This window comes from Ursus arctos, unplaced genomic scaffold, assembly GCF_023065955.2.
Source record: "Ursus arctos isolate Adak ecotype North America unplaced genomic scaffold, UrsArc2.0 scaffold_24, whole genome shotgun sequence".
NCBI classification, from domain to species: Eukaryota; Metazoa; Chordata; class Mammalia; order Carnivora; family Ursidae; genus Ursus; species Ursus arctos.
Window position 1 is genome coordinate 43,156,317 of NW_026622919.1, and position 23,535 is coordinate 43,179,851.

General features: G+C 51.0%; 1 protein-coding gene across 1 annotated transcript in view; it reads left to right on the forward strand.

The window, feature by feature from the left end:
* The window catches only part of RPH3AL (rabphilin 3A like (without C2 domains)), a 141,131-nt gene that overhangs the window by 94,124 nt on the left and 23,472 nt on the right, over positions 1 to 23,535 (forward strand). The window contains 1 exon segment of the mRNA XM_044390830.3: positions 20,838 to 21,012. Within this exon segment, the coding sequence (XP_044246765.1) occupies positions 20,838 to 21,012 (175 nt within the window).

A 23,535-nucleotide genomic window follows, 5' to 3' on the forward strand; every position in this document is an offset into this window, starting at 1 on the left:
AGAAAGGAGGTCACTTGCCCAAAGACGCCAGGTGGTAATCGATGGAGCCAGGGGTTGAAGCCAGGTGTGTCTGCCTCTAAAGCTCCTCATAACTGAACTCTCCGTTCGTTCGTTCTTTCATTTATGCGTTCAGCATTGAGGAATTACTATGTGCTGGGTACTACTTTAAGCCCTTGGAAAATAGCAGTGAACAAAACAGCCAAATACCTGTACCTTGAGTTTACATTCTAGCAGAGACTAGGGGAAGAGAGAGGGAACAATGAACATAACCAAACTAATCGATAAGCAAATTATATAGGCTGTCAGATTCTGAATGGGAAAAAGAAAGAGTAGAACAGGGCCAATAATCAGGAGTGGTGGGTGCAGGGTGGGGAGGGAGGCTGCGGGGTTAAAAGTAGACCAGTCACCACATCACTCGAGAATTAGGACGGCTGATATTTAAAAAGCAGGAAATAGGGGCGCCTGGGTGGCACAGCGGTTAAGCGTCTGCCTTCGGCTCAGGGCGTGATCCCGGTGTTATGGGATCGAGCCCCACGTCAGGCTCCTCCGCTATGAGCCTGCTTCTTCCTCTCTCACTCCCCCTGCTTGTGTTCCCTCTCTCACTGGCTGTCTCTGTCTCTGTCAAATAAATAAATAAAAATCTAATATATATATATATATATATAAAAAAATAAAAAAATAATAAATAAATAAATAAATAAAAAGCAGGAAATAGGGGCTCCTGGGTGGCTCAGGCTTTGAGCGTCTGCATTTGGCTCGGGTCATGATCCCAGGGTCCTGGGATAGAGTCCCATGTCAGGCTCCTTGCTCAGCGGGGAGCCTGCTTCTCCCCGTCCCTCTGCTGTCGCTCCCCTTGCTTGTGCTTGCTCTCTCTGTCAAATGAATACATAAAACCTTAAAAAACAAAACAAAACAGAAAATAGCACGTGTTGGTGAGGATGTGGGGAGACTGGCACCTTGTGCACTGCTGGGGGAATGTGGACCAGCGCAGCCTCCGGGGACAACAGTGTGGTGGCAATTAATGATCTACCAGCTCTCCTCCGAGTATGTACCCTGAAGCACTGAGTGAGAGCAGGGGCTCCAACGGATACCGCACACTAACGTTTGTGGCGGCACTATTCACATCAGCCTGACGGTGGAAACAGCCCGAGTGGCTACTGTTGATGAATGGATAAACAAAATCTTGTATGCACCGGTTATTATTCATATTATTCAGTCTTAAAAGGCATTGAATTCTGACACACGCTACAGCCTAGAAGAACCCGGAGGACATGGTGCTAAGGGAAATAAGCTCCACACAAAAGGACGAATATTGTAGGAGCCCACGTATGTGGGGTCCCTGGAGTAGTCAAACTCATAGAAGGTGGAATGGTGGTTGCCAGGGGCCAGGAGTTGGGGGAAGGAGGAGTTACTCTTTCGTGGGCACAGAGTTTCAGATGAAGATGAGAAAGGTCTGGAGACGGATGGTGGTGGCAGTAGCACGATCACGCAAATGTACTTAATGGCCCTGGACTGGATAACTAAAAATGGGCAGAATGGTAGGTTTTATATTATGTATATTTTACCGCAGTTTTAAAAAAGGGGGAGAGGGACGTGTGGGTGGCTCAGTCAGTTAAGTCTGCCTTCAGCCCAGGTCATGATCCCGGGGTCCTGGGATCGAGTCCTGCAAGGGGCTCCCTCCTCAATGGGGAGCCTGCTTCTCCCTCTGCCCTCTCCCCCTCCCCCTGCTTATGCTCTCTAGCTCTCCCACTCTTTCTCTCTCAAATAAATAAAGAAATAAGATCTTTAAAAAAAATAAAAATGTAAAAAGGGGGAGGGGTGGAGACTGACCAGGGTAGACCTCTTTGAGAAGCTAAGATGTCAGCAAAGACCTAAAGACCAGGGGCTCCCTGGGGAAGGAGCTGTCCAGGATGGGGACACACTGTGCCGACGTGTTCACAGCACAGTATGGAGCCAGTGAGGTTCCCCGCTTCCGTGTTTGAGGCCCTGGGTTCCACTGAGCGGCGGGCAAGGGGGCTTGATTGCAGGAGGCTCTTTGGCCACGGGGAGTAGGGAGATGAGTTGACACGGCCGGCTGGGAAGCCTTACCAGGAGCATGGCCCACAGCTCTTACCGCTTGGCTCTGTCGCACTGTGGGCGCCCCCCACTTACTCAGCCACCCCAGGGTGCTCAGCAGTCTGTGGGCTTGGGAACCGTGTGATCTGTGTGACCGACCTTAGTATAACAAGGTGCGGGCCAGCTTCACTGTCCTTGTGGATATGTTGGTATGATAGTGTCGTGACACCACAATCAAGCTCCCCCCCCCAGCTCCCCCGTATTGGGTCCCTGTGACCTGGTTTTCCTTGCTATGATACCCTCCGGTATGTGTCCCCAGGGAGGTGGGCTTAACATGAGCGAGAAAGCATATAATTTGGTCGTTTTCCTGCACTAATTTGAATAAAAGTTTGGATCATCAGATTTTCCTGCCCGTTTTTCAGATGCCAAATGACATAGGCTGGCACGGTGATGCCCCTCCCCCTAGCCAGCTGTCTTGCAGATGGAGACTAGGGAGTAGAGTGTGACTCCATCCTTCAGGAAGTTTTATTAAGCTCCTAGGTGGTGCCCAGCCCTGGAAAAACACATCCATCCCCAATTCTAAGGAAATAACTCAAGACACATAACCTACCACAGCGCCAGAAAATCCCTCTATCAAAAAAAAAGGAATCAGGAAGGAACTGGCCTTTGTTGGGATCTTCCTCTGGGCCAGGCATGGGGCTCTGTATCCCCATTTTCCAGCCAAATGGAAGCTCTGGGACCTTAAGGGACAAGTTCAAGATGACACAGTGAGGACATGAAGAGCTGGGATTTGAACCTGGGCTGTCTGACAGGCTGTTGCCACTAGACCAGCTTCCTGCTTCTGATTTTCTACCAAACCTGTGACGACTGCTCTCGAGAATAGGCCCTCAGCCCTTCCTATTCCAGGACAGCTCCAGGGCTGGAAGCAAACAGGATGGATGAACAGAGGTGGTCCTCAGCCTCTCTCCCCTTCGTTGCCGAAGTGGTCATCCCTCACCCTCTGGGGGACCCCTGGCTCCCTGCCCCGCTTCTTCTTGTTTCAACTTTGTAGGTCATTACATCCCAGACCAGGCCAACGCACCCAGAACTAAAGCCCAGCCTGGCCCTCACCACTTTCTAATAACGATTTGCATCTCTGAACCTGGCTTTGGGTCCCAGCACCCGGTTGTCCCCTTGACCCTTGAATTTTGCCTGCTCTTCCCAACCTGTATCCACTTGAGGGTCATGTCACAGTCATGAGCCAGGTCCTGATGCTCCCTTGTCTGCAGACTAAATCAGAGTAGCCCATTTGCTAGGAGTCCGGCTGGTTCTCTCCCCACTGCACCCGGCACCTTACAAATACCATCTCCCATGCACAATGCCCCACTGCACACCCCACTCTAGTTGTACGACCTGGAGAGACTCACAGCGCTCCCCGGGAGACGTGACCAGGAGTGCAGGCAGAAGCTTATTTTGTAACAGCAAAAGAACCTGGAGACAAGCCAGCTGGCCTTTCATGGTACAATGGATAGATAAATTGTGGCTGTGAAATACTATATAGCGGTGAAAAAAGAACAGCAGCTAAGCTCATCAAAGGATGAATTAAGAACACAATAAGCAAAGGGGAAAAAAGTCACCAAAGAATACACAGTGATTCACGAATATAATGTTCAAAACCCAGTAATAGGAAATATTAATTTTATTTAGAAATTCACAAGTGTTTTTTTGTTGTTTTTGTTTTTTGTTTTGTTGTTGTTTTATAGAAAAGCAAAGGATGGCTTAACACAAGATTCCCGACAGTTACCTCTGGAAGACAGGGAGGGCTTAGGCTTCTCAGATTCAGTAATATTTAATTTCTCCAGGAGTTCACAGGTGTTTACTTGGCTACGATTCTTTGAAATCTGCTGTGTTTTCGTGTACTTTCGTATGGGTGCTGGGTTTCCCAGCACACCCCTTAACGATAACATGGGATTGTGAAAACTGGACACCGAAAAGCTTGAATTGGTGGTAGGGACAAAAACTTTAAAGATCTCCCAGAAGGCAGGGAGGAAGAAAGAGCTGAAAACAAGAAGAAAGAGACCATGGTGACTCTGGAAGACAGACAAGGCCCTGGAGCCTTAGAATTCTCGGTTTTCCCCACGAAGGAGCCAGAGCGGTGGGAAAGGAAGGACTAATCAGACCCACAGTGGAGGAAAGCGCCCCGCGAGGCCCGCGAGGCCCGCCAGCCCTGCCGGGTCGCGGTCAGCCCAGAAACGCTTTTGCGTTGGCTTTGGAATATGTTTCTGAGACTGTGTTTAAACACAGGCATGTTTGTTGTTCTGGGAATTGAATCAAAATCACAAAGCTCCTCTGAAAAGACCTGGCGGGGTATAATTGGCCCATCCAATTTTCTGATTCCAGCTCTATTCATTTCCTGCGTTCGGCCCACTCCATCTGGGGACAGAGGCGGGCTTCGCGGCCAAACGCCACCGTAACACGCCTGCCCTCTCAAATCTGTCTTGGAACAGGGAAGATAGTTAAATATTTGGGATGCAGAGGGATTTCATGCTGCATGCAAATGAAGAGTGAGAGGGGCCTGCAGGCCGGGTTGACAAAGCAAGTCACTAACAACAGTTGTGAAAGCGTCATTAGCCTGCACGGATTTGGTGACCTCGCAAGACCACTCTGAGTACAGGGACTAGATGGCGTGTGGCCCAGAGAGGAGGAAGATGGGGAGGGGGCTCCTGTTCTCAGTGGCTTGCGGGGACCTTTCCACATCACAGGGAATGGGGGAGATGCGGAGATGCGGGGGGCTAGGCAGCACCCCGGGGGCACACGGCCCCAGAGTTGAGGCAGTGAGGAAGGGGTGAGGCCCGCGTGGAGGTTGGCCCACCCGCCCCACACAGCCCCTCCACCGTGGAGAGCCACTGTTGGGAGCCACTTCCCTCCGAAGCTGGCAAACCCTCCTCGCCAGTAATCGTGCAGAAGCCTCACAGGAGCGAGCCCCTCGCCAGGGGTTAATGGAAGCCAGAGCATTTCCTTTGGTTCTGAAATAATCTAGCCAAGGTGGTTAAATTATCTGTCAAGAAAACAGATAGCACCCTCGGAAGATTTTTTCACACTGCATTTTTTCCGTTCCACTACGCTGACAATTGCTTGCCTTCCAGACTGACCCGGTGGCTCAAAACCCACTTGAAATGAAAAGAAAATTCACAAGGGGCTCCCCCAAGCTCTTGGGCTGAGGGAGGAGCTGCCTGCGGCTGGGCTGGAGGAAGGGGCGGGTGTGCGCCCTGTCTTTGCTGGGGCTTAATTTCCAGCCGTCTCCTGATGGGGCGCAGGCCTGGCCCCAGTGTGGGGAGCCGGCCAGCCATCAGCAGCCCAGGAAGCCGAGACTGTCCAGCCAGGATGAGCTGGGGCCTAGAGTTCCGCGGAGGCTTTCTCCCAGGCTCACCAACACACACACACACACACACACACACACAAACACACACACACACACACACACACACACACACACACACCCTCAAGGTTTTAAAGTAGTATCCTTTAAAACGCAAATACACAAATACTCCTGGGGGGGTCTCCCTTAGCTTTCTGCTAACTGGTGAGTTCTGAGTTAGCATGTCCCACGGGGTAAGTGGAGAGCCTGGGGCAGGAGGAGAGCTCTGGCCTGCTGCCCCGGGGCTTCCCAAAGCCCTTTGTCGGCTGGGATTGCTAGGTTTCACCGCCCAGGCGCCCAGGCGCTTGGGGGATGGATAGAGGGAAGCCACCTCAGGACAGAAGGGTCTGAGAAGGCGGAGCATGGACACGCTCCTGTGGTAGGAAAACCTGGCCATGGGCCTTAGCCTGGCTGGTTTATGCCATGGGCCCCGCATTTGCAAGCCCATTTGCTCTTTTCTTCCCAGCTCTGTCGTAACACATAGGCAGTGCTGAATAAATGTTATTTGAATGAATTCGTATCTACTCACTCCGTCTTCAGAGGCCGTTGTAAGCTTCATCTTTCTGAGGTAGGGGAAGCAAGCAATGAGGAAAGATGGCCGCTTGAAACTCAATCTCTACCCAAAACAAAAATGGCAAGAACAGGGAGGAAATTTTCAAAACAACAAGAGAGAGACAGGGAACGAGGGAGGGAGGAAGGAAGAGAAAGAAAAAGAAAACTTAGAAAATCACGTATTTCGGTATGATGAAACTTTTCCCTAGTTTTAATTCTGCTGGTTGTCTTGAATGGACAGATAAGTGTGTATATACATATATAAGTTTTTAAACATTTAAGCCAGTATTTGTCTAATTGCTTATATCACGATAGAAACAGTGTCTATTAACTCCCCTTGCCTCTGAGAATGAGGAGCCCAGTGCTTTTTTTTCAGCCACTTTTTAAAAACTTATTTAAATTCAGTTAATTAACATATAATATATGATTAGTTTCAGAGGTAGAGGTCAGTGATTCATCAGTTGTATGTAACACCCAGTGCTCATTACATCACGTGCCCTCCTAATGCCCGTCACCCAGTTACCCCCTCCCCTGCCCCCCTCCCCTCTAGCAACCCTCAGTTTGTTTCCTACGATTAAGAGTCTCTTATGGTTTGTCTCCCTCTCTGATTTTGTCTTGTTTTATTTTTCCATCCCTTCCCCCATGCTCTTCTGTTTTGTTTCTTAAATTACACATATGAATCATATGATAATTGTCTTTCTCTGATTGACTTATTTCACTCAGCATAATACCCTCTAGTTCCATCCAAGTCATTGCAAATGGCAAGATTTCATTTTTTGATGGCTGAGTAATATTCCATTGTCTGTATATACCACACCTTCTTTATCCATAATTTGGCTATTGTGGACATTGCTGCTATAAACATTGGGGTGCAGGTACCCCTTTGGATCACTACATTATATCTTTGGGGTAAATACCCATTAATTCAATTGCTGGGTCATAGGGTAGCTCTATTTTCAACTTTTTGAGGAACCTCCATCTTGTTTTCCAGAGTGGCTGCACCAGCTTGCATTCCCACCAACAGTGTAAGAGGGTTCCCTTCTCCACATCTTTGCCAACATCTGTCGTTTCCTGACTTGTTAATTTTAGTGATTCTGACTGGTATGAAGTGGTATTGCATTGTGGTTTGATTTGTATTTCCCTGATGCCGAGTGATGCTGAACATTTTTTCAAGTGTCTGTTGGCCATGTGTATGTCTTCTTTGGAGAAATGTCTGTTCATGTCTTCTGCCTATATCTTAATTGGATTATTCTTTGGGTGTTGAGTTTGATAAATTCTTTATGGATTTTGGATACTAGCCCTTTATCTGATAAGACATTGGCAAGTATCTTCTCCCATTCTGTCAGTTGTCTTGGTTTCATCAACTGTTTCCTTTGCTGTGCAAAAAAAAGCTTTTTATCTTGATGAGGTCCCAGGAGTTCATTTTGCCTTTGGCGGCATGTCTAGCAAGAAGTTGCTGCGGCCGAGGTCGAAGAGGTTGCTGCCTGTGTTCTCCTCTAGGATTTTGATGGATTCCTCTCTCACATTTAGGTCTCATCCATTTTGAGTCTATTTTTGTATGTGGTGTAAAAAAGCGGTCCAGTTTCATTCTTCCACATGTGGCTGTCTGATTTTCCCAACACCATTTGTTGGAGAGACTGTCTTTTTTCCATTGGATCTTCTTTCCTGCTTTGTCGAAGATGCGTTGACCCCAGAGTTGAGGGCCCATTTCTGGGTGCTCTCTTCTGTTCCACTGATCTGCGTGCCGGTTTTGTGCAAGTACCATACTGTCTTGATGATTACAGCTTTGTAAGAGAGCTTGAAGTCAGGACTTGGGATGCCACCAGTGTTGGTTTTACCGTTCAACATTCCTTTGGCTATTCCGGGTCTTTTCTGATTCCTTACAAATTTTAGGATTATTTGTTCTAGCTCTGTGAAAACAGTTGATGGTGTTTTGATAGGGATTGCTTGAATGTATAGACTGCTCTGTGTAGCACAGACATTTTCAAAATATTTGTTCTTCCGATCTGTGAGCATGGAACAGTTTTCCATTTCTTTACGTCTTCCTCAATGTCTTTCATGCGTGTTCTGTAGTTTTCAGAGTACAGATCCTTCATCTCTTTGGTTAGGTTTATTCCTCGATATCTTATGGTTTTAAGCCACTTTTTGCTTTTGTTGAGACAATCTGGAATTTTGGGTCAGATTCTCTTTTGTTAACTGATTTTTTAAAAAATATTTTACTTATTTATTTGACAGAGAGAGAGCATGAGCAGGGGGGAGGAGCAAGGGGAGAGGGAGAAGCAGGCTCCCCACTGAGCAGGGAGCCCAGTGCGGCACTCGATCCCTGGATCCTGCGGTGCTTAACCAACGGAGCCACCGAGGCACCCATGAAGTGATTATTTATACCTACATTTTAAGCATCATTCCTTCCCATTTTTATCATTTTGTAATTAGATGTACACTCCTTATTTAGACTGAATTCTGTCTTTATTTCATTGGTCACTGTTCATTTTCTGGTACCGTGAGTTCCCTACTCAGGAGCTTTTTGTTTTAATTCATCTGTTGATCAAATGAACTCTACTTTTGAGCAATTTTTTTTTAGGAAGACTGGATGCACCTGTTTTCTGTTTTTTGCTGACGTGACCCCCAGCACCTTCTCAGGGTAAGAATCGCAGCCGTCTTCCGGATCACAGAGGCAGCCCCTTCCCCGGGGCAGGTAGAGGTAGGGTTGAAGGCTGGCAGATACCGCAGGGCTCCCCGAGCTGCCCCTGCGTGGTCACAGGCCTGGGGACCTGCTGCCCGCCCCCACTCGCTGCTCACGCTGAGCAAATACACGCACGGTCAAGTCCGTGCCACGGTCACACGCACTATATAAATGCTGAGTCTCCTTCCTCCTTGAGGGCAGCAAGCAGTCAAGCTGTTAGGCAGAACTGTAAGGTAGGGTGGTCCCGGTCTGGTTTGAATGCCAGCGTTCCTGCACCGATCAGTACTAAAAACGAGTATGTGTGTTACGTGAGCGCATCTCACATCACCTTGCCTTGCTGACTATCAGCTTGTCACCATTGGCTGTAATTACGGCTTTTCATACTCAGCTTGTCACCACGGAAACCTGGTCGGAGGGCACTGGCCAGCGGTCTTTGAGAGCAGCCTCCCTCTGACCAACAGCACACGATGCCCCGGCCCTTCCTGCTTTCTGAGGGACCCAGCGCGGCCTGCCTTCGTGCTGGGAGGCCCTGGTTCCCTTTGAAACACTGTCCAGGTTTTTCCCGCCGTCAGAATTCTGACTCCTGGGGCGCCTGGGTGGCTCAGTTGGTTAAGCGCCTGCCTTCAGCTCGGCTCATGATCTCAGGGTCCTGAGATTGAGCCCCGGGTCCGGCTCCCTGCTCAGTGGGGAGTCTGCTTCTCCCTGTGCCCCTCCCCTTGCTTGTGCTCTCTCTCTCTCTCTGTCAAATAAATAAATAAACCTTTAAAAAAAATTCTGACTCCTGGAGGTTAGATGGGTACAGTGACATCTGAGAAGGACATTGACTTTCTTCAGGGACAGAAATTTCAGTAATATGACCTCGTGCAGATGTTTTTTTGTTTTTGTTTTTGTTTTTGTTTTTTTTAAGATTTTATTTATTTATTTGACAGAGATAGAGACAGCCAGCGAGAGACGGAACACAAGCAGGGGGAGTGGGAGAGGAAGAAGCAGGCTCATAGCAGAGAAGCCTGATGTGGGGCTCGATCCCAGAACGCCGGGATCACGCCCTGAGCCGAAGGCAGACGCTTAACCGCTGCGCAACCACTGTGCCACCCAGGCGCGCCTCGGGCAGATGTTTTTAAACTAACCATGAATTGATTCTTTTCCTATCTTGCTCTACTACAAAAAATTTTAATGAGTGCTTTCTTTTCCTTTCCTGAACTACCAACTTTTCTCTTTTTTAAAATTTTATTTTATTTATTTTTTTCCCAACGTTTCTCTCTTAAGTCACATCCAGGTTCAATATACCAGCCACAGATTGCCCAACTCCACACGTCACACAGCCCAGGAACTCAATAACACGGACAGCCGATGACCAATCGGTTAGACTTTAATCTTAATCAAAGTAATACACGTAGGTAGTTAAAAGAAAAATCCAGGGCGCCTGGGTGGCTCCGTCGGTTAAGTGTCTGCTGTCAGCTCAGGTCATGATCCCCGGGTCCTGGGATTGCGCCCTGCGTCAGGCTCCCTGCTCAGCGGGGAGCCTTCTTCTCTGCTTCTCCCTCTGCTGCCACTCTGCCTACTTGTGCCCTGTCTCTGTCTCTGTCAAATAAATAAAATCTCTAAAGAAAGAAAGAAAACAATCCGATCATTCTGAGGAGCTGGAGAAGGGCAGTCGCCTGCCCGGCCTCTCCCCACTGTGTGCAGACGGGCTGTGTTAGTTCACAGGCTGGCTCCTGCCGTGACTTTATCCCTGGGAGAGCTTCGGGTATCCTCTGTGGACTGCATGCTCTGAAAGGTGATGAGCTGGCTGACCTGGCCACTCTGCTGCCCCCCACTCCTCATTGTTGATACTTTTATTCTTTATAACTGAAAATTTGTTGGAATTTGATGAAATGTGTAACTTTATATAATATTTGCCTCTTTCTTCTTCCATCAACTTTCTGCGTGAGCGGTGGGCACGAATGCCTCTGTTCTTCCCTTCCCTTCCCTGTTCCCACCTCCTTCCTTCTCTAGACTATACCTTTACGAATTAGATGCCGGAATGGTGCCTTGAGATTGTTCTTTAGCCATAATTAATTCTCCCATGCTTTGTGACTCGCGCCGGGTCTTAATTTACAAAAGTGACTAAGTGACAACACAGAGAGGTGAATGCCCTTGAAAGGACAATCTGTTGCTTATATATCGTTCCCAAGAGAAAGGGGGCATACCACACACAGGGTCACATGGGGAAGCACCAGGTTCGGTCAGGAGGCAGAAAGGAATGAAGGGAAAGCTCAGGCCAGGGCCCTTATCGGGGTTTCTACAGGAAAGGCAAGGCAGGGCAGGGTAACTGTCTTCGGATTGGCTAGTTGCAGCAGTTTAGGGAGGCGGTGGGGCCTACAGGGCAGCCCTGGGTGATTTAGGGCAGGGGAACACTGGCTTGGTAGGGGAGGGTCAGCTAAGGCATGGTTGGCAATGTGGTGTGGACTCGGGATTGGTCGGAGGGCTTGTGACATGACCCTCACGTGCCTCCAGAAGCCACATCACAGGGCAAATAGCAACGGCTTTGGCCAGTAGTTTGGCCACGTGATTAATGGATGCCAGAGAGACAAATACGGAATCTACGAAAAGTTAGAACACGCTGTCTCTAGGTTAGTTCAGGTTGAGAAATCCATAAATAGCATTTGATTTAGCAAAGCCGTGTATGATTTTATAAGGGGGTGAAGAGGGCAGGTCCCAGGCCAGACTGGGTTTCAGTTTATGTTCCTTTCTTCCCTGTTCTCTCTGCCCCTGCTGTGTCCCCATCTGTAAACTAGAGCTGCTGATAGTACCAACGGTATAGCGTATCGGTGAGAGTTAACTAAGTTACTGTATATAAAATCCTAGGAATGGGGCGCCTGGGTGGCACAGCGGTTGAGCGTCTGCCTTCGGCTCAGGGCGTGATCCCGGCGTTCTGGGATCGAGCCCCACATCAGGCTTCTCCGCTATGAGCCTGCTTCTTCCTCTCCCACTCCCCCTGCTTGTGTTCCCTCTCTCGCTGGCTGTCTCTATCTCTGTCAAATAAATAAATAAAATCTTAAAAAAAAAAAATCCTAGGAATGGTGCCTGACACAAAGTGGTCAATAATTATTGGGGATTTAAGTTTTCTAATTTTTTGTAAACATTAAACACCTCAGTGTCAGATGACATGTGAAGATCACATTTTTTTAAAGATTTTATTTATTTATTTGACAGAGAGAACACAAGCAGGGGGAATGGCAGGCAGAGGGAGAGGGAGAAACAGGCTCTCCAAGGAGCAGGGAGCCCAATGAGGGGCTCGATCCCAGGACCCTGAGATCATGACCTGAGCTGAAGGCAGATGTTTAACCTACTGAGTCACCCAGGTGCCTCTGAAGATCACATTTGGTAACTACCTTGACCCCTGCATCCCCCAAATGAAAATGTTCCTAGTATCATGATCCGATGAATTCCTTTTGAACTTTTCATTTCTATGTCATATTTTAATTGACCTAGTATTTAGATCATGATTTTCTGGTCTGATTTTTAATTTTCCTGGAGGTTTTTACTGATTTTTTTTCCCTCAATGACAAAAAAAATATTGAAGTGTTATGCCCATTTACACAGCTTCTTGATTTTACCTTCTGTTGTGCAGAGCCTTCTCTTTCCCTGTCAGAAACCCCTGCAGACCCTCTTCCGGCTCCAGCCTGCTCTAGTTACTAAAAGCCAGCCTCATGGGACTTCCTTCCAACTCAGGAGGGCTGTTTCTAGGATCCTCTGTCTTCCTCTTTCTTGTTTTTCACCTGCGTTTTGCTGGAGCCCATCCTTAAGTAGCCTCTTAAAAATGGAATGTGCAAGGAAAACTTGGAGTCCCTGCAAGTCTAAAAACGTCTCTATTCTGCTGTCATGTTCGATTGATAGTTTGACTGATAGAACTCTAGGTGGATAGCTTTTTAGCATCCAGTGTTGCTGATGATAAGTCTGATGCTGTTCTGATTCTGGTTTCTTCATAGGCCTCTTTTTTCTTTCTGGAAGCTTCTAGAATCTTCTTTTTTATATTTGAAATTAAATGATTTTATGAGTATGTATCTATTGCTTTTTTTGACTTTTCATTTTTCCTGCCTTATATTCAATAAAAATCTTTTAATCTGAAGATATACGTTCTTCTTCAGCTCCAGGAATTTTTTTTTATTTCTCTCTCTTTCTGGGGAGTATACTATTAGGAATTAGACCCCTCAAATTGATCATTTCTTGTCCCTTATCACTTCTTTTACATTTTTCTGTTTCTTTCTCTTTGTGCTCCACGTTCCAAATTTCCTCATTTTTACCTTTTAGCCTTTATTTTACATTTATATTTCTGCATTGTATTTTTAACTTCTTAGGAGCCTTTTCTTCTCCAGTTGTTTCTTTTAAGTCCCTGAATTTAACTTTCCTGCTTTACTCAATTAGTTATCAACGTACCTGATTGTTTCTTTTTCTAGGAGTGTCTAGACAGAGGATGGATCTCCTGCTGGAGGCCTGGAGCCTTAAATTGCTTAAAACAGCAATCATTTCTTGGCTCATGAGCCTGCAGTTTGGGCTGGGCTCAGCAGGGCGGTTCCTTTGCCGAGGTCTCCCAGGGCATCCAAGGGCTGCCGTTGTGGACAGTTGCACCGGGGAGGGGTCCGAGAAGCCTCACTGCTCTGCAGGTGGTGCTGGCTGGGGCTGGGGCATCTCAGTTCTCCATCTCGGACACTGGACCAGGCTGTCTCACACGATGGCCGCAGTGTTCCAGACTGAGAAGGGGAGCTGCTGGGCCTCTCAGGCTCGGATCGAAAGTCCCATGTTCCCACCACCACCGTCTGTTGGTCAAAGTAAGTCACAAGCCTAGAGCAGATTTGAAGGGTGGGGAAATAGACCCCCCTCTCGATGGGAGGAGAGGAAAATAATGGGGGCCATTGTTAAGCTTCTACAAGCTCCCAGGCAGCTGCTCCCTCAGCTCAGGCAGCCATAACGAGAGAGCCTAGACAGGGGCTTAGAGAACAAGAGTCTACTGCTCGCAGTTCCGGAGGTTGGAAGGTCCAGATCAAAGTGCCAGCAGAGTCAGTTCCTGGTGAGAGCGCTCTTCGTGGCCTGCAGGTGGCTGCCACCTCTCTGTGTCCTCGCACAGAAGACACAGAAACACGTTCTCTGGTGTCACTTCTAAGGACATTAATCCCATTATGAGGGGCCCACCCTTATGGCCCCATCTAACCGTAACTACCTCCCGAAGGCCCATCTCTCAACACCATCCCCCAGGACGTCAACGTATGAATTGGGGCATGGGCACACTTCAGTCTATGACACCCTCTCGGCCAGTGCTTCTCTTAAGGAACTTGAGTTACATAAAGCCTTGAAATTTGGATGTGCTCAGTAGCCTCAGCTGACAGATTTTTGTGTGCTGTCATGCGTTGGGGGCCCTGTGTGCATCCTACCGTTACGGACTTTGGAGCTTTCGATCTGGTGCAGGAAACAGGCATATATATGGGTCGTCATGACAGTGTGTGCATTGCAGGCTGGATTTCTTCATCCCAGCCCAGGGAGGGAAGAAGGAAAACATGTACAGAGGCCTGGAAGCAAGAGACAGCCTACTGTGGTCAGGGAGTGAGAGGGGCTGTGTCTGGCTGAGCCCGAGTGCAGGGCAGGACGAGGCAAGAGATGAGGCTGGTGAGGGAGGCAAGGGTGGTAGAGTTCTGGGGTCCTGTTGGCCATGCAGTGAAGGTTAGCTTGCCTGGTGGAGTTCCTGGGAGGCCGACACACTGTGCGTGTGCGTGTGTGTGTGTGTGTGCGTGTGTGCGTGTGTGTTCAGGTAACGTGTTAGGGAAGGCCGTGCGGCCTGTCTGCCGAGTGGGCTGACCCTTTAAGAGACCCTTTTTAAAAGAACGAAGTGTAAGCAGGAAGACTTCTGTATAACAGGCCATTTCCTGTGGCTTTTCAAGCCTGGGCCAGCCTGGAGCTTGTTAAGCAGACAGAACATGGTCTCCCTGAAGACAGAGTCCCACGTTCTGTCCCCCGAGGATGATTCCTTTGCTTTGCCTTCTTCGTTTGTTCGTTCGTTTTGTCAGTCAGCAACAGTCTTGCCATGCACCGGCTCCTCGCGGGCCCTGGGAGTACGGGGGTGGCACAGCCTTGCCCTTGGGCTCGCAGCTCCCCGGCTGGGTGAGGTGCCGGAGCCGCTGCCTCTCCACACGGCCTCCAGCAGCAGAGCACAGGTGCTCTGGCTCGGCTCCAGGTGGCACGGAAGTCTTCCTAGGGGCAGTGTCACTGCCTTGGTGGGAGACGAGGATGAAGGACACATCAGGTGGAAGGAACAGCATGTGCAAAGGCCACAGACTGTACCTCTGCTCTTCCCAGGTGTGGACGCCTCCCCTGAATTCATGCAGCTGCACTCCTGAGCTGCTTGGGAGGCAGGGAAAGGCGGTAGCACACGGAAGGGGTGGAGCAGTGGTCAGGGACAGAGATCTTGGGCCGTCCCTTGCCCATCCTCCCCAGCGGCGGGTCCCATGGGATCCTCTTCTTCCCAACAGGGCCTGGCAATCACCACCTTCTCCAGCCATAGCCATTTAGGAAATGCCAATGATTAGCAATTGTTATCACGGTAATTAAAATTCCCTGGGAACAGCTTGGCTAATATCCATCAGTATCTGCAGTCAGGTTGGCCGTGAGCTGAAATCCTAATGAAAATCTCGAAGCAGAGTGCAGAGCAGTGCTACGGGGAGGCTTTAATGCCGCTGGCCACCCCTGCAAATTCCATGGCGGCAATGCGGGTCTTTTCCTATTAAATGGCATTTTCAAGGATGGCTGCTGTGCTGGCCTTATCACAGCAAACCACACGTGGGGAGCAGACTGGGGTTTTACAGAATCCCACGGCTTCTATAGAAAGTGGAGGTTTTCCGATCTGTAGAGGGCTTCTCCTGCTGCTGTTCTTGGGGAGGGGGCCGGGTGCTGGGCCAGGTAGTGGGTGATGGGCCTGGAGGCACAGAGCAGAAATCATGCAAATAAAAGCTCCAGTTGTGCATTTCGCAGGGCAGAGTGGGCAGCAAGGCGAGAGAAGATCTGAGGATGGCATGGATTGACATGGGGGGAGGCGGGGTGGCAGCTCAGACCTCAGCCCAGCTGGGATCCCTCCCGCCTTGCCTCAGCAGTCCTGCTGTCCCGGTGGAAGGCACTTTCCAGAACACTGCATTTCATGCACCCCTACCCAGGAGTGCCATCCGTATTGGTAAAGCACCTGTGTGCTCTGGTCACGGCCGCTGTGGGGCCCTTGGAACTGCGGCTCCTCCAGCTGGTCCAGGATCACCGGCCTTTCTGGTCTTCTGGTCTCTGTCCATTGCGACGGCCTCAGGTTTGCCCAGACTGCAGTGCCAACGTGAGAGAGTAGGCAGACCCCAGGCCCCAGGACCGTGGACCCACATAGAGTGACTGACCCACTGGACCCCAGGATAGCCCCACAGGGTCATTGCCCTGCTGAGCATAAATATCAGAGTGAATTATATGAAATTCACAGGGGGCTTTATAGGAAATGATTGAATACCAAAAAACCATTGACTGTCCCCATGTTCATGCAATTCAGCCTAATGCTTTGGATCTTGGGCTCTTTATCCTATTTTCTAAAAGCACTTTACTGATCAGTATTTTTTTAAGCATGAGGTCGGGCTGGAGGTGGATCGTTGCAACAGGAGGTGAGGCTGAGGACACGGGGCCTGTTGGCTGCGATGTGCCGGGGCAGCCAGGAGCAGCGAGGGCTGTGGGTCGTACTGGTGCTCGAGGAAGGGCCCGGAGGGCAAGGTCAGGGAGGCTTGCTGGAGCTTGCTGGGCACTGGCACGCTCTGCTAAGCACTTCTTCTTTATCCCTCTTTAATCTGAAACAGTACGTCCATTTGATTAATTACAAGGACTTAGGTGAAACCCTCAGGCCACATCTCCAGGAAGGTGACAACTATATGGACTGGGACATGTTCCGACAAACTACTTACAGCTGCCTTTCAGCCATGCAGCCGGTGTTTGCTGAGCACCTACTGTGTGTCGGGCATAGGCTAGGAGTTTGAAGATACAGTGATGAGCGCCCTGTCCGCCCCTCCTGGATGGTAGAGCCTAGTGGTCTCTAAAATGGAAAGGACCAGGGGCACCTGGGTGGCTCAGTCTGTTAAGCGTCTGTCTTCGGCTCAGGTCATGATCTCAGGGTCCTGGGATCAAGCCCCACAGTGGGCTCCCTGCTCAGCGGGGAGCCTGCTTCTCCTTCTCCCTCTGCCCCTCCCCCCGCTCGTGTTCTCTCTCTCTCGTAAAAATAAAATTTTAAAAATCTTTAAAAAAATAAAAATGAAAGGAGCAGCCTAAAGGTAGACACGACCCAAGTGTCCATCAATGGATGAATGGCTAGATAAAATGCGGTATAGATGTACGATGGAATACCATTCAGCCTCAAAAAGGAAGAAAGTTCTGACCCAGGTTGCAACACCTCGAGGATCTTATGCCAAGTCACAAAAAGATCAATACCGTACGATTCCATTCATACAAAATACCTAGAGTCATCAACTTCTTTCTGAGTCAGATTCTCAGAAAGTACAATGGTGGCTATCAGGGGCTAGGAGGACGGGGGAGGAAGGAGCTATTGTTCAGCGGGTTCAGAGTTTCTGTTTTACAAGAGAAGAGCTCTGGAGGTGGGCTATACAACGTGACCGTGCTTAACACTACTGAACCTACCCTTAGAAATGGCCAAGATGGTAAATTTTATGTTATGGATAATTTTTATTTTATTTTTATATTTTATTTGTTTGTTAGTGAGAGAAAGCAGGATTATGAGTTGGGGGGAGGGGCAGAGGGAGAGGGAGAAGCAGGCTCCCCGCTGAGCAGGGGGCCTGATGCGGGGCCCATCCCAGGACCCTGGAATCATGACCTGAGCCAAAGATGGACACCAACTGAGCCATCCAGGCGCCCCTGTTATGGATATTTTTTTTAATTTAAAATTTATTTTAATTTAAAACAAAAAGGGAAAGCAAGGACTATGCCCAGGCACGGGCCAGAACCATAGTCCCAGCTCTGCTGCAAGAGCCCAGGAGGCCGCGATGGGACCTCAGTCAGGATCAGGGATGCGTCTGGCCCCATGGAATCCCCACACACAGCTCCGTAGCATCTCTTGGTCTCTCCCACTGAGAGCCACACAGCCGTGACATGTAAGCCACATCACTGAGCCTCCCTCGGCGTTGTCCTGTCCACTCCCCTTCACACAGGCCCACGTGACAGTGTGCCCCAGGGGTGACCGTGGAGTCCCCATCCTCCCTCCTCTGGCATCTAAATCTGGGGGCCTTGGGTCCTAACACGCACCTTCCCCACACCCGCCGGCCCATGGGAACTGCTCTGAGCAGGTCCCCAGACCAGCCCCAGATCCCACCGGGAAGGGTAGTGTAGGCTTCCCACCCTGAAGACACTTAGCCCTCCTCTGGAGATTCAGCTTTTCTTCCTGGAGGTTGGTCTGACGATACAGGTCACCATCTAAATGGATACACATGCCTTGACCCCACAGATCCGCCCCCCGGGGTGTTTTCTAAGACCGTAATGGGCACCTGTCCGATGAGTGTGCAAAGGTGATTGTTGCAGTGCCGTTCACAAGAGTGAAAATTTGGAAACCACTTAAATGTCTATCAGTGGAGGGCTGGTTTAATTAGTTTTAATAAAGCCAAACTAGGAAGCCATTAAAAAGTGGTGGTGGAGACCATTACTTAACCGTGATAGATAGTTCGGTGGGAGGCAAACACGGGTTGCGTCTACACGGTCCTTCAGAACAAATTGTATACATGCCCAGGGTATACAGATGGCTCTTGAGGGCTCGCTGCATTTCATCCCCTGAGGCCCAGCCCATGTTGGGGGGCAGGAGGCCAATGTGCTCAGGGGAGGGCCGGCAAAGCCAGCACTGACGGGTGCTTAGCACAGGGAGGCTGAGTGAGCCCCTCTTGGGCTTGGGCCCGTGTTCTCAGGAACCACGCAGCAGCTCTGCAAAGACAGGGTGGCCTTGGCGGCCACTGCTTAAACCCATCCGCTCTCCCTGTACGGCCGCTCCCTCCCCCCTGGGCACCCAGTCTGCAGGACGCTCAGAGTCCACGATGATGTCTGCCCTGCTGAGGCTTTACTCACCACTCAGCCACGCATAGTGAGCACCTACTTTGCATCTGTAAACTGTTGGGATGAGGCTCTGGGGCCTCCAGTGTGGAACAGAGGCCCATAGAACAGTGGGCTGGCCTTGGGTAAGTTGCTTAAGTTGTAGGAACCTCAATTTTCCCATCTGGAAAGTGGGGATAATAACAGAGCTTCCTCAAAGAACTTATCACTAGATGCCTCGGAATGGGGAGGAGACTTCAATTTTGCGTTTCGTGAATTTGAGACCAGGTGTACACGCTGTCAATTCAAATAAATACTTACTGGAGGAGGGCCATGAGAGGATCAGAAAGGGTTCTTTAAAGGGGGCTCCACAAGGCATTCTTCCTACCAGACGGGTTCTATGTTGTTCAAGGGCCACACAAAAGCGGGCCCTTCTGCACAGGGCAGCTGGGAGGGAGAAGTGAGTGATTCCAGCCAGGGACAGGGTTGGGACTCAGTGGCCCCATGCCTGGCACTCTGGAGCATAAAGAGAGGACTCATGGGGGCACCTGGGTAGCGCAGTCGTTAAGCGGCTGCCTTCGGCTCAGGGAGTGATCCTGGCGTTCCGGGATCGAGTCCCACATCGGGCTCCTCTGCTGGGAGCCTGCTTCTTCCTCTCCCACTCCCCCTGCTTGTGTTCCCTCTCTCGCTGGCTGTCTCTCTGTCACATAAATAAATAAATGAATAAATAAAATCTTTTAAAAAAAAAAAGGGAGGACTCATGATAGTTGAGTGACTCCAGCACTGCAGTTAGGTGCCGAGTCTATGCAGACCAGTTAATAGGGTTGAGTTTCTCTAGGAAAACCTGTTGAGTGGATTCCAGGTGGGAAGCTCTGTATGTTCTTTGGCTCTGTTGGAGAACCCTACGTACACTGGTGTCTTAAAGGCTCTGAGAAGTCCTGCAGTAATGCTTCATTTAACCTAGTGCTTCCCAAGTGTACATGAGCAGGAACCTTTTTTTTTTTTTTTTTTTGGTCCAGTCCGTGTTAATATCCCACAAAACCAATGTACAGAGGAAGCTTGGGGATTAGGAAAATCTGTCCTAGAGAGAATCGGGGCAACCTCTGGCCTTCTGATTTTCAAGTCTCTCTTTTGGGGGGTGCCTGGGTGGCTCAGTTAGCTAAGCATCCAACTCTTGATTTTGGCTCAGGTCACGATCTCAGGGTTGTGAGGTCGAGCCTGGCGTGGATCCTGCTTAAGATTCTCTCTCTCATCTCCCTCTGCACCCCGCCCCCATAAATAAATTAATTAATTCTCTCTTTTGAGTAGGGAACTTGGTCCACTGTTGTAAGACTTCCATGTCTGTCAGATGAGAGAAAGAGGGTGACCGTGATGAGCATTACATCTTCGAGTGGCTGCTCTGTGCCCGGTGCTGGGCAGTGGGCCTTCCATTCATTCAAGAGTCTGGTCCTCATGGCTGCCCTGTGGGGCGGGCACTGTTCCTACATTCCACCTTCTGGTGATGAAACTGGGGATCTGGAGGGTCGATGTGTTCAGATCTCACAGCTGCCGGGTGACAGGTCCAGGTTCAAACCCAGGCCGTCTGCTCTGAACTGCCAAGGTCTTCTCTGAGAAGGTCACGTTCCTTCACATTCTCCTCCTCTTACTGAATACCCTGAATGTATTTCCTTTGGCGGAAAAGAGATTATGGAGTACTTGGTGTTTCTTGAAGTAAGCATGAAGAGTTCGGGGACCTTATCTCAGTGCTGCTGTGAATTCTAATCTGAGGCTCTCTGAGGTCGGGGCCCTTCCTGCACCTGCACAGAGATAGCCTCGTCCCCGGGGAGCTCTCCAGAACAGCTTCCAGTACTGCGCCCGCCCCGAGCCCAGCCCTTCGCCTAGCCTCCTGTCGCTCGCTCTGCCCCAGAGCCTCCAGGGAAGAGGCAGGTGGGAGGAATGCGGGTGGCATCTGGGGAGCACCTTCTGGGCACCCACAGCGTGGGGCACTTCAGCAGGAGAGGAGGGCGGGCCAGCATGGGAGCGCGGCACAGGGAGGGCCGCTCTGCATCCCTTGCTCTAAGCAGATGTCACCCCTGCCAGGTCTGGAAGAGGTCGGGGGCCTGGTTCTACAAAGGGCTCCCCAAGTACATCCTGCCGCTGAAGACCCCTGGCCGGGCCGATGACCCCCACTTCCGACCTTTGCCCGTGGAGCCCACAGAGCAAAAGCCCAGAAGCACTGAGACTAGTCGTGTCTACACATGGGCCCGAGGGAGAGGTAAGTCCCCCTTGCCCCCCATCCCGGGATAGCAGCTGTCACACGCCCGCCGTTAGCCAGCTGGACAGCGCCTTGGGCACCAGGCCGGCATCTGCCACACCCGCCACGGGGCTCATCCTGGCGCATCGTCCTACCTGTGCCCTCAGCTCCCCACCTGCGCCCGTGTGGGCAGCTGGACCTTAGCACGTGATCGCGCACAGGAGGAGGGTCCACTGGGGGCCATTTCTCAAACAAGTGCTCATTTGGGGCTGGAAATGCCATGAACACTATGGATCTTTGCGGGAATGTGATACCCACTGAGGTTTTTCGCAGAGTATGAAAACGTATCTTTCCGAAGCTGGCCTGTACCGTCTCTTCTCGGCACTTGTCTTGCGTCTCAGGAAGGGAGGACTCCTGGCTTCCCTGGTCCTAATGAACAAAATGACTGTGCCCAGGGCCCTTTGGTATTCGTGGAGGCTGCGCTGCTGCGGTGGCATGCCAGGTGGCCGCCGTCACAAGGGGAGCTCGGCCCCACTGGTGGGAACAGTACCTGGTGTGGTAGACGGCCCTCCACCGCTTACATGATGCTTTAATGTTCGTGGTCTTCATTTTTAAAATTCCTGGTCTCACGACAGGCTCCAGAGGTGACTGAGGCAGGTAGTTAAGCCCTGCAGCCTGAGGCCCAGAGGAGAGATGCACGTACTGAGCTGCTGTGTGGCTGAGCTGGGGCCCAAAGCAGAATCTTGTCCTCTGGGCCCTCGCTCCTTCTGCGCCAAAGGGTCCAGGTTTCAGCCCAAGACTTAGAGACTGAGGGTCCTTAATGAGAGAAAGCAGCCAGAGGGATGGTTGGCTTGCCTGATGTTGGGGCTAGACATGACAGCTGTTTCTGCAGGACTCTTCAAGACTTCTGTCTTTGGATTAAGACCTGGCATCTATCTTTATATCATTCGGGCTTTTTTTTCTATTGTTCCAAAAGTAAGGTGTGTTTATTATAAAATTCTGAAGGTTGCCAAGTGTTATCCCGTAGAAGGGAAACACTGGCTGTAGGTCAGCCCCTCCAGACATGACCAGCATCAACAGCTGGGCCTCTGTTCTCCTGAAACCTTCTCCATGTCCCCCGGCCCTTGGTGCAGAAGGCCTTCCCAGCTAATTCTACTCGGCTCCGTTTGCACTTCTAATTCCCACGAGGTCGCCTCCCCTGCCATCCCTGCCGCAGTGAAGTCCTTGTAGGGACCGTGGGCAAGTGCAGGTGGCCCCTGGGCAGGCAGGCAGAGGAGCAGGCCGTGCTGGGACTGGCCCTGGGGGTGCCGTGGGCCTCAGGGAGGAGCCCGGAATGGGGTTTTCTGGAGAAGTGGCTCCCTCCTCCACCCTCGAGCTGGGGCTTCCTCCTGCCCCCGCCCTGTCAGGGTGCATCTGTGTCCCTCGGGCTGACAGAGCAGTTGCAGCCGGGGAGACAGAATGTTGCTTTGAGTGGGTTGAGGAGGGGAGGCCCCAGGGGCCCTCACTGCCCGCTCTGCTCGCATCCGCACAGGACACACGCGCGCGCGCGCGCACACACACACACACACACACGCACACCCCTGGGAAGGGCAGAGACTCCATCTCCTCAGTCATGCAGACACAGATGGCCTATTAATGACGTGGCCGAGGAGGCCCGCGGCCCACGCGCCTGCAGGCGGCACAGTTTATTTCCTGGGTTTGCACCGCAGCCAGGCCGGGCGATGTGGTGGTCCCCCGGGTGAACTTGGGCTCCCTCTGCAGACTGGGTCAGAAGCGTCCAGGCTCCCAGAGCACAAGGCAGCGCGTCCTTCACGCGGGCCCGGGCCGGGCAAGTTGCAGCTCTGTGGTGCAGGTTTTAGTGCCGAGCCGGAGGCGGCCCAGCCAGATGGCTTATGTGTCTTGCCCATGGGCAGCAGAAGGGTGAGGGCTGCTGGCCCCACGCTGGTTGGGGAGGCCCAGGGGGCATCTGCACACACGTAGACATGGGGTACCCTGGGGGTGCATGGAGTACGCGGCGTGGGCAGGCCTGAACTTGAGGAAACCCATAGTGGAGAGGAAGGAAGGCTAGGAGCTGCTGGAGGAGACTGAGGGGGCGTCCTGGAGGGGGGATGAAGGCCCAGAGGTCCTATGCCATGGGAACCAAAGCCCCAGGGGTTTGCAAGGAGGGACCACAAACAAGCCGACGGTCCTGAGCTGCTTCCAAGCCTGAGCCTGTGGTTGTCCTCTCTGATGAGCCCGTGTGGAAGCCGGGATCTGTGCTTTCCGATTGAGGCTGGGTCCCCTGGCTGTTGCAGACACGGCCGTGTACTCACAGAGGCATTCGGGCGGTTACTGGATACCTGTGGGAGACTGGAAGCCCAGGCCAGCTGGAACCATCCTTATGGTAGGCCTGGGCCTGGAACGAGGGGAGGTCAACCCCACGTTAGCCCTTTCGTGGCTTCCTGGTGGCATACAGGCCTGGAGGTCATGCCTGCGGCAGCCCCAAAATAACAGTCTGCCTTGCCTGTCTGGAAGCCTCCCAAGCTGCCAGGGGCTGCTGCCTCA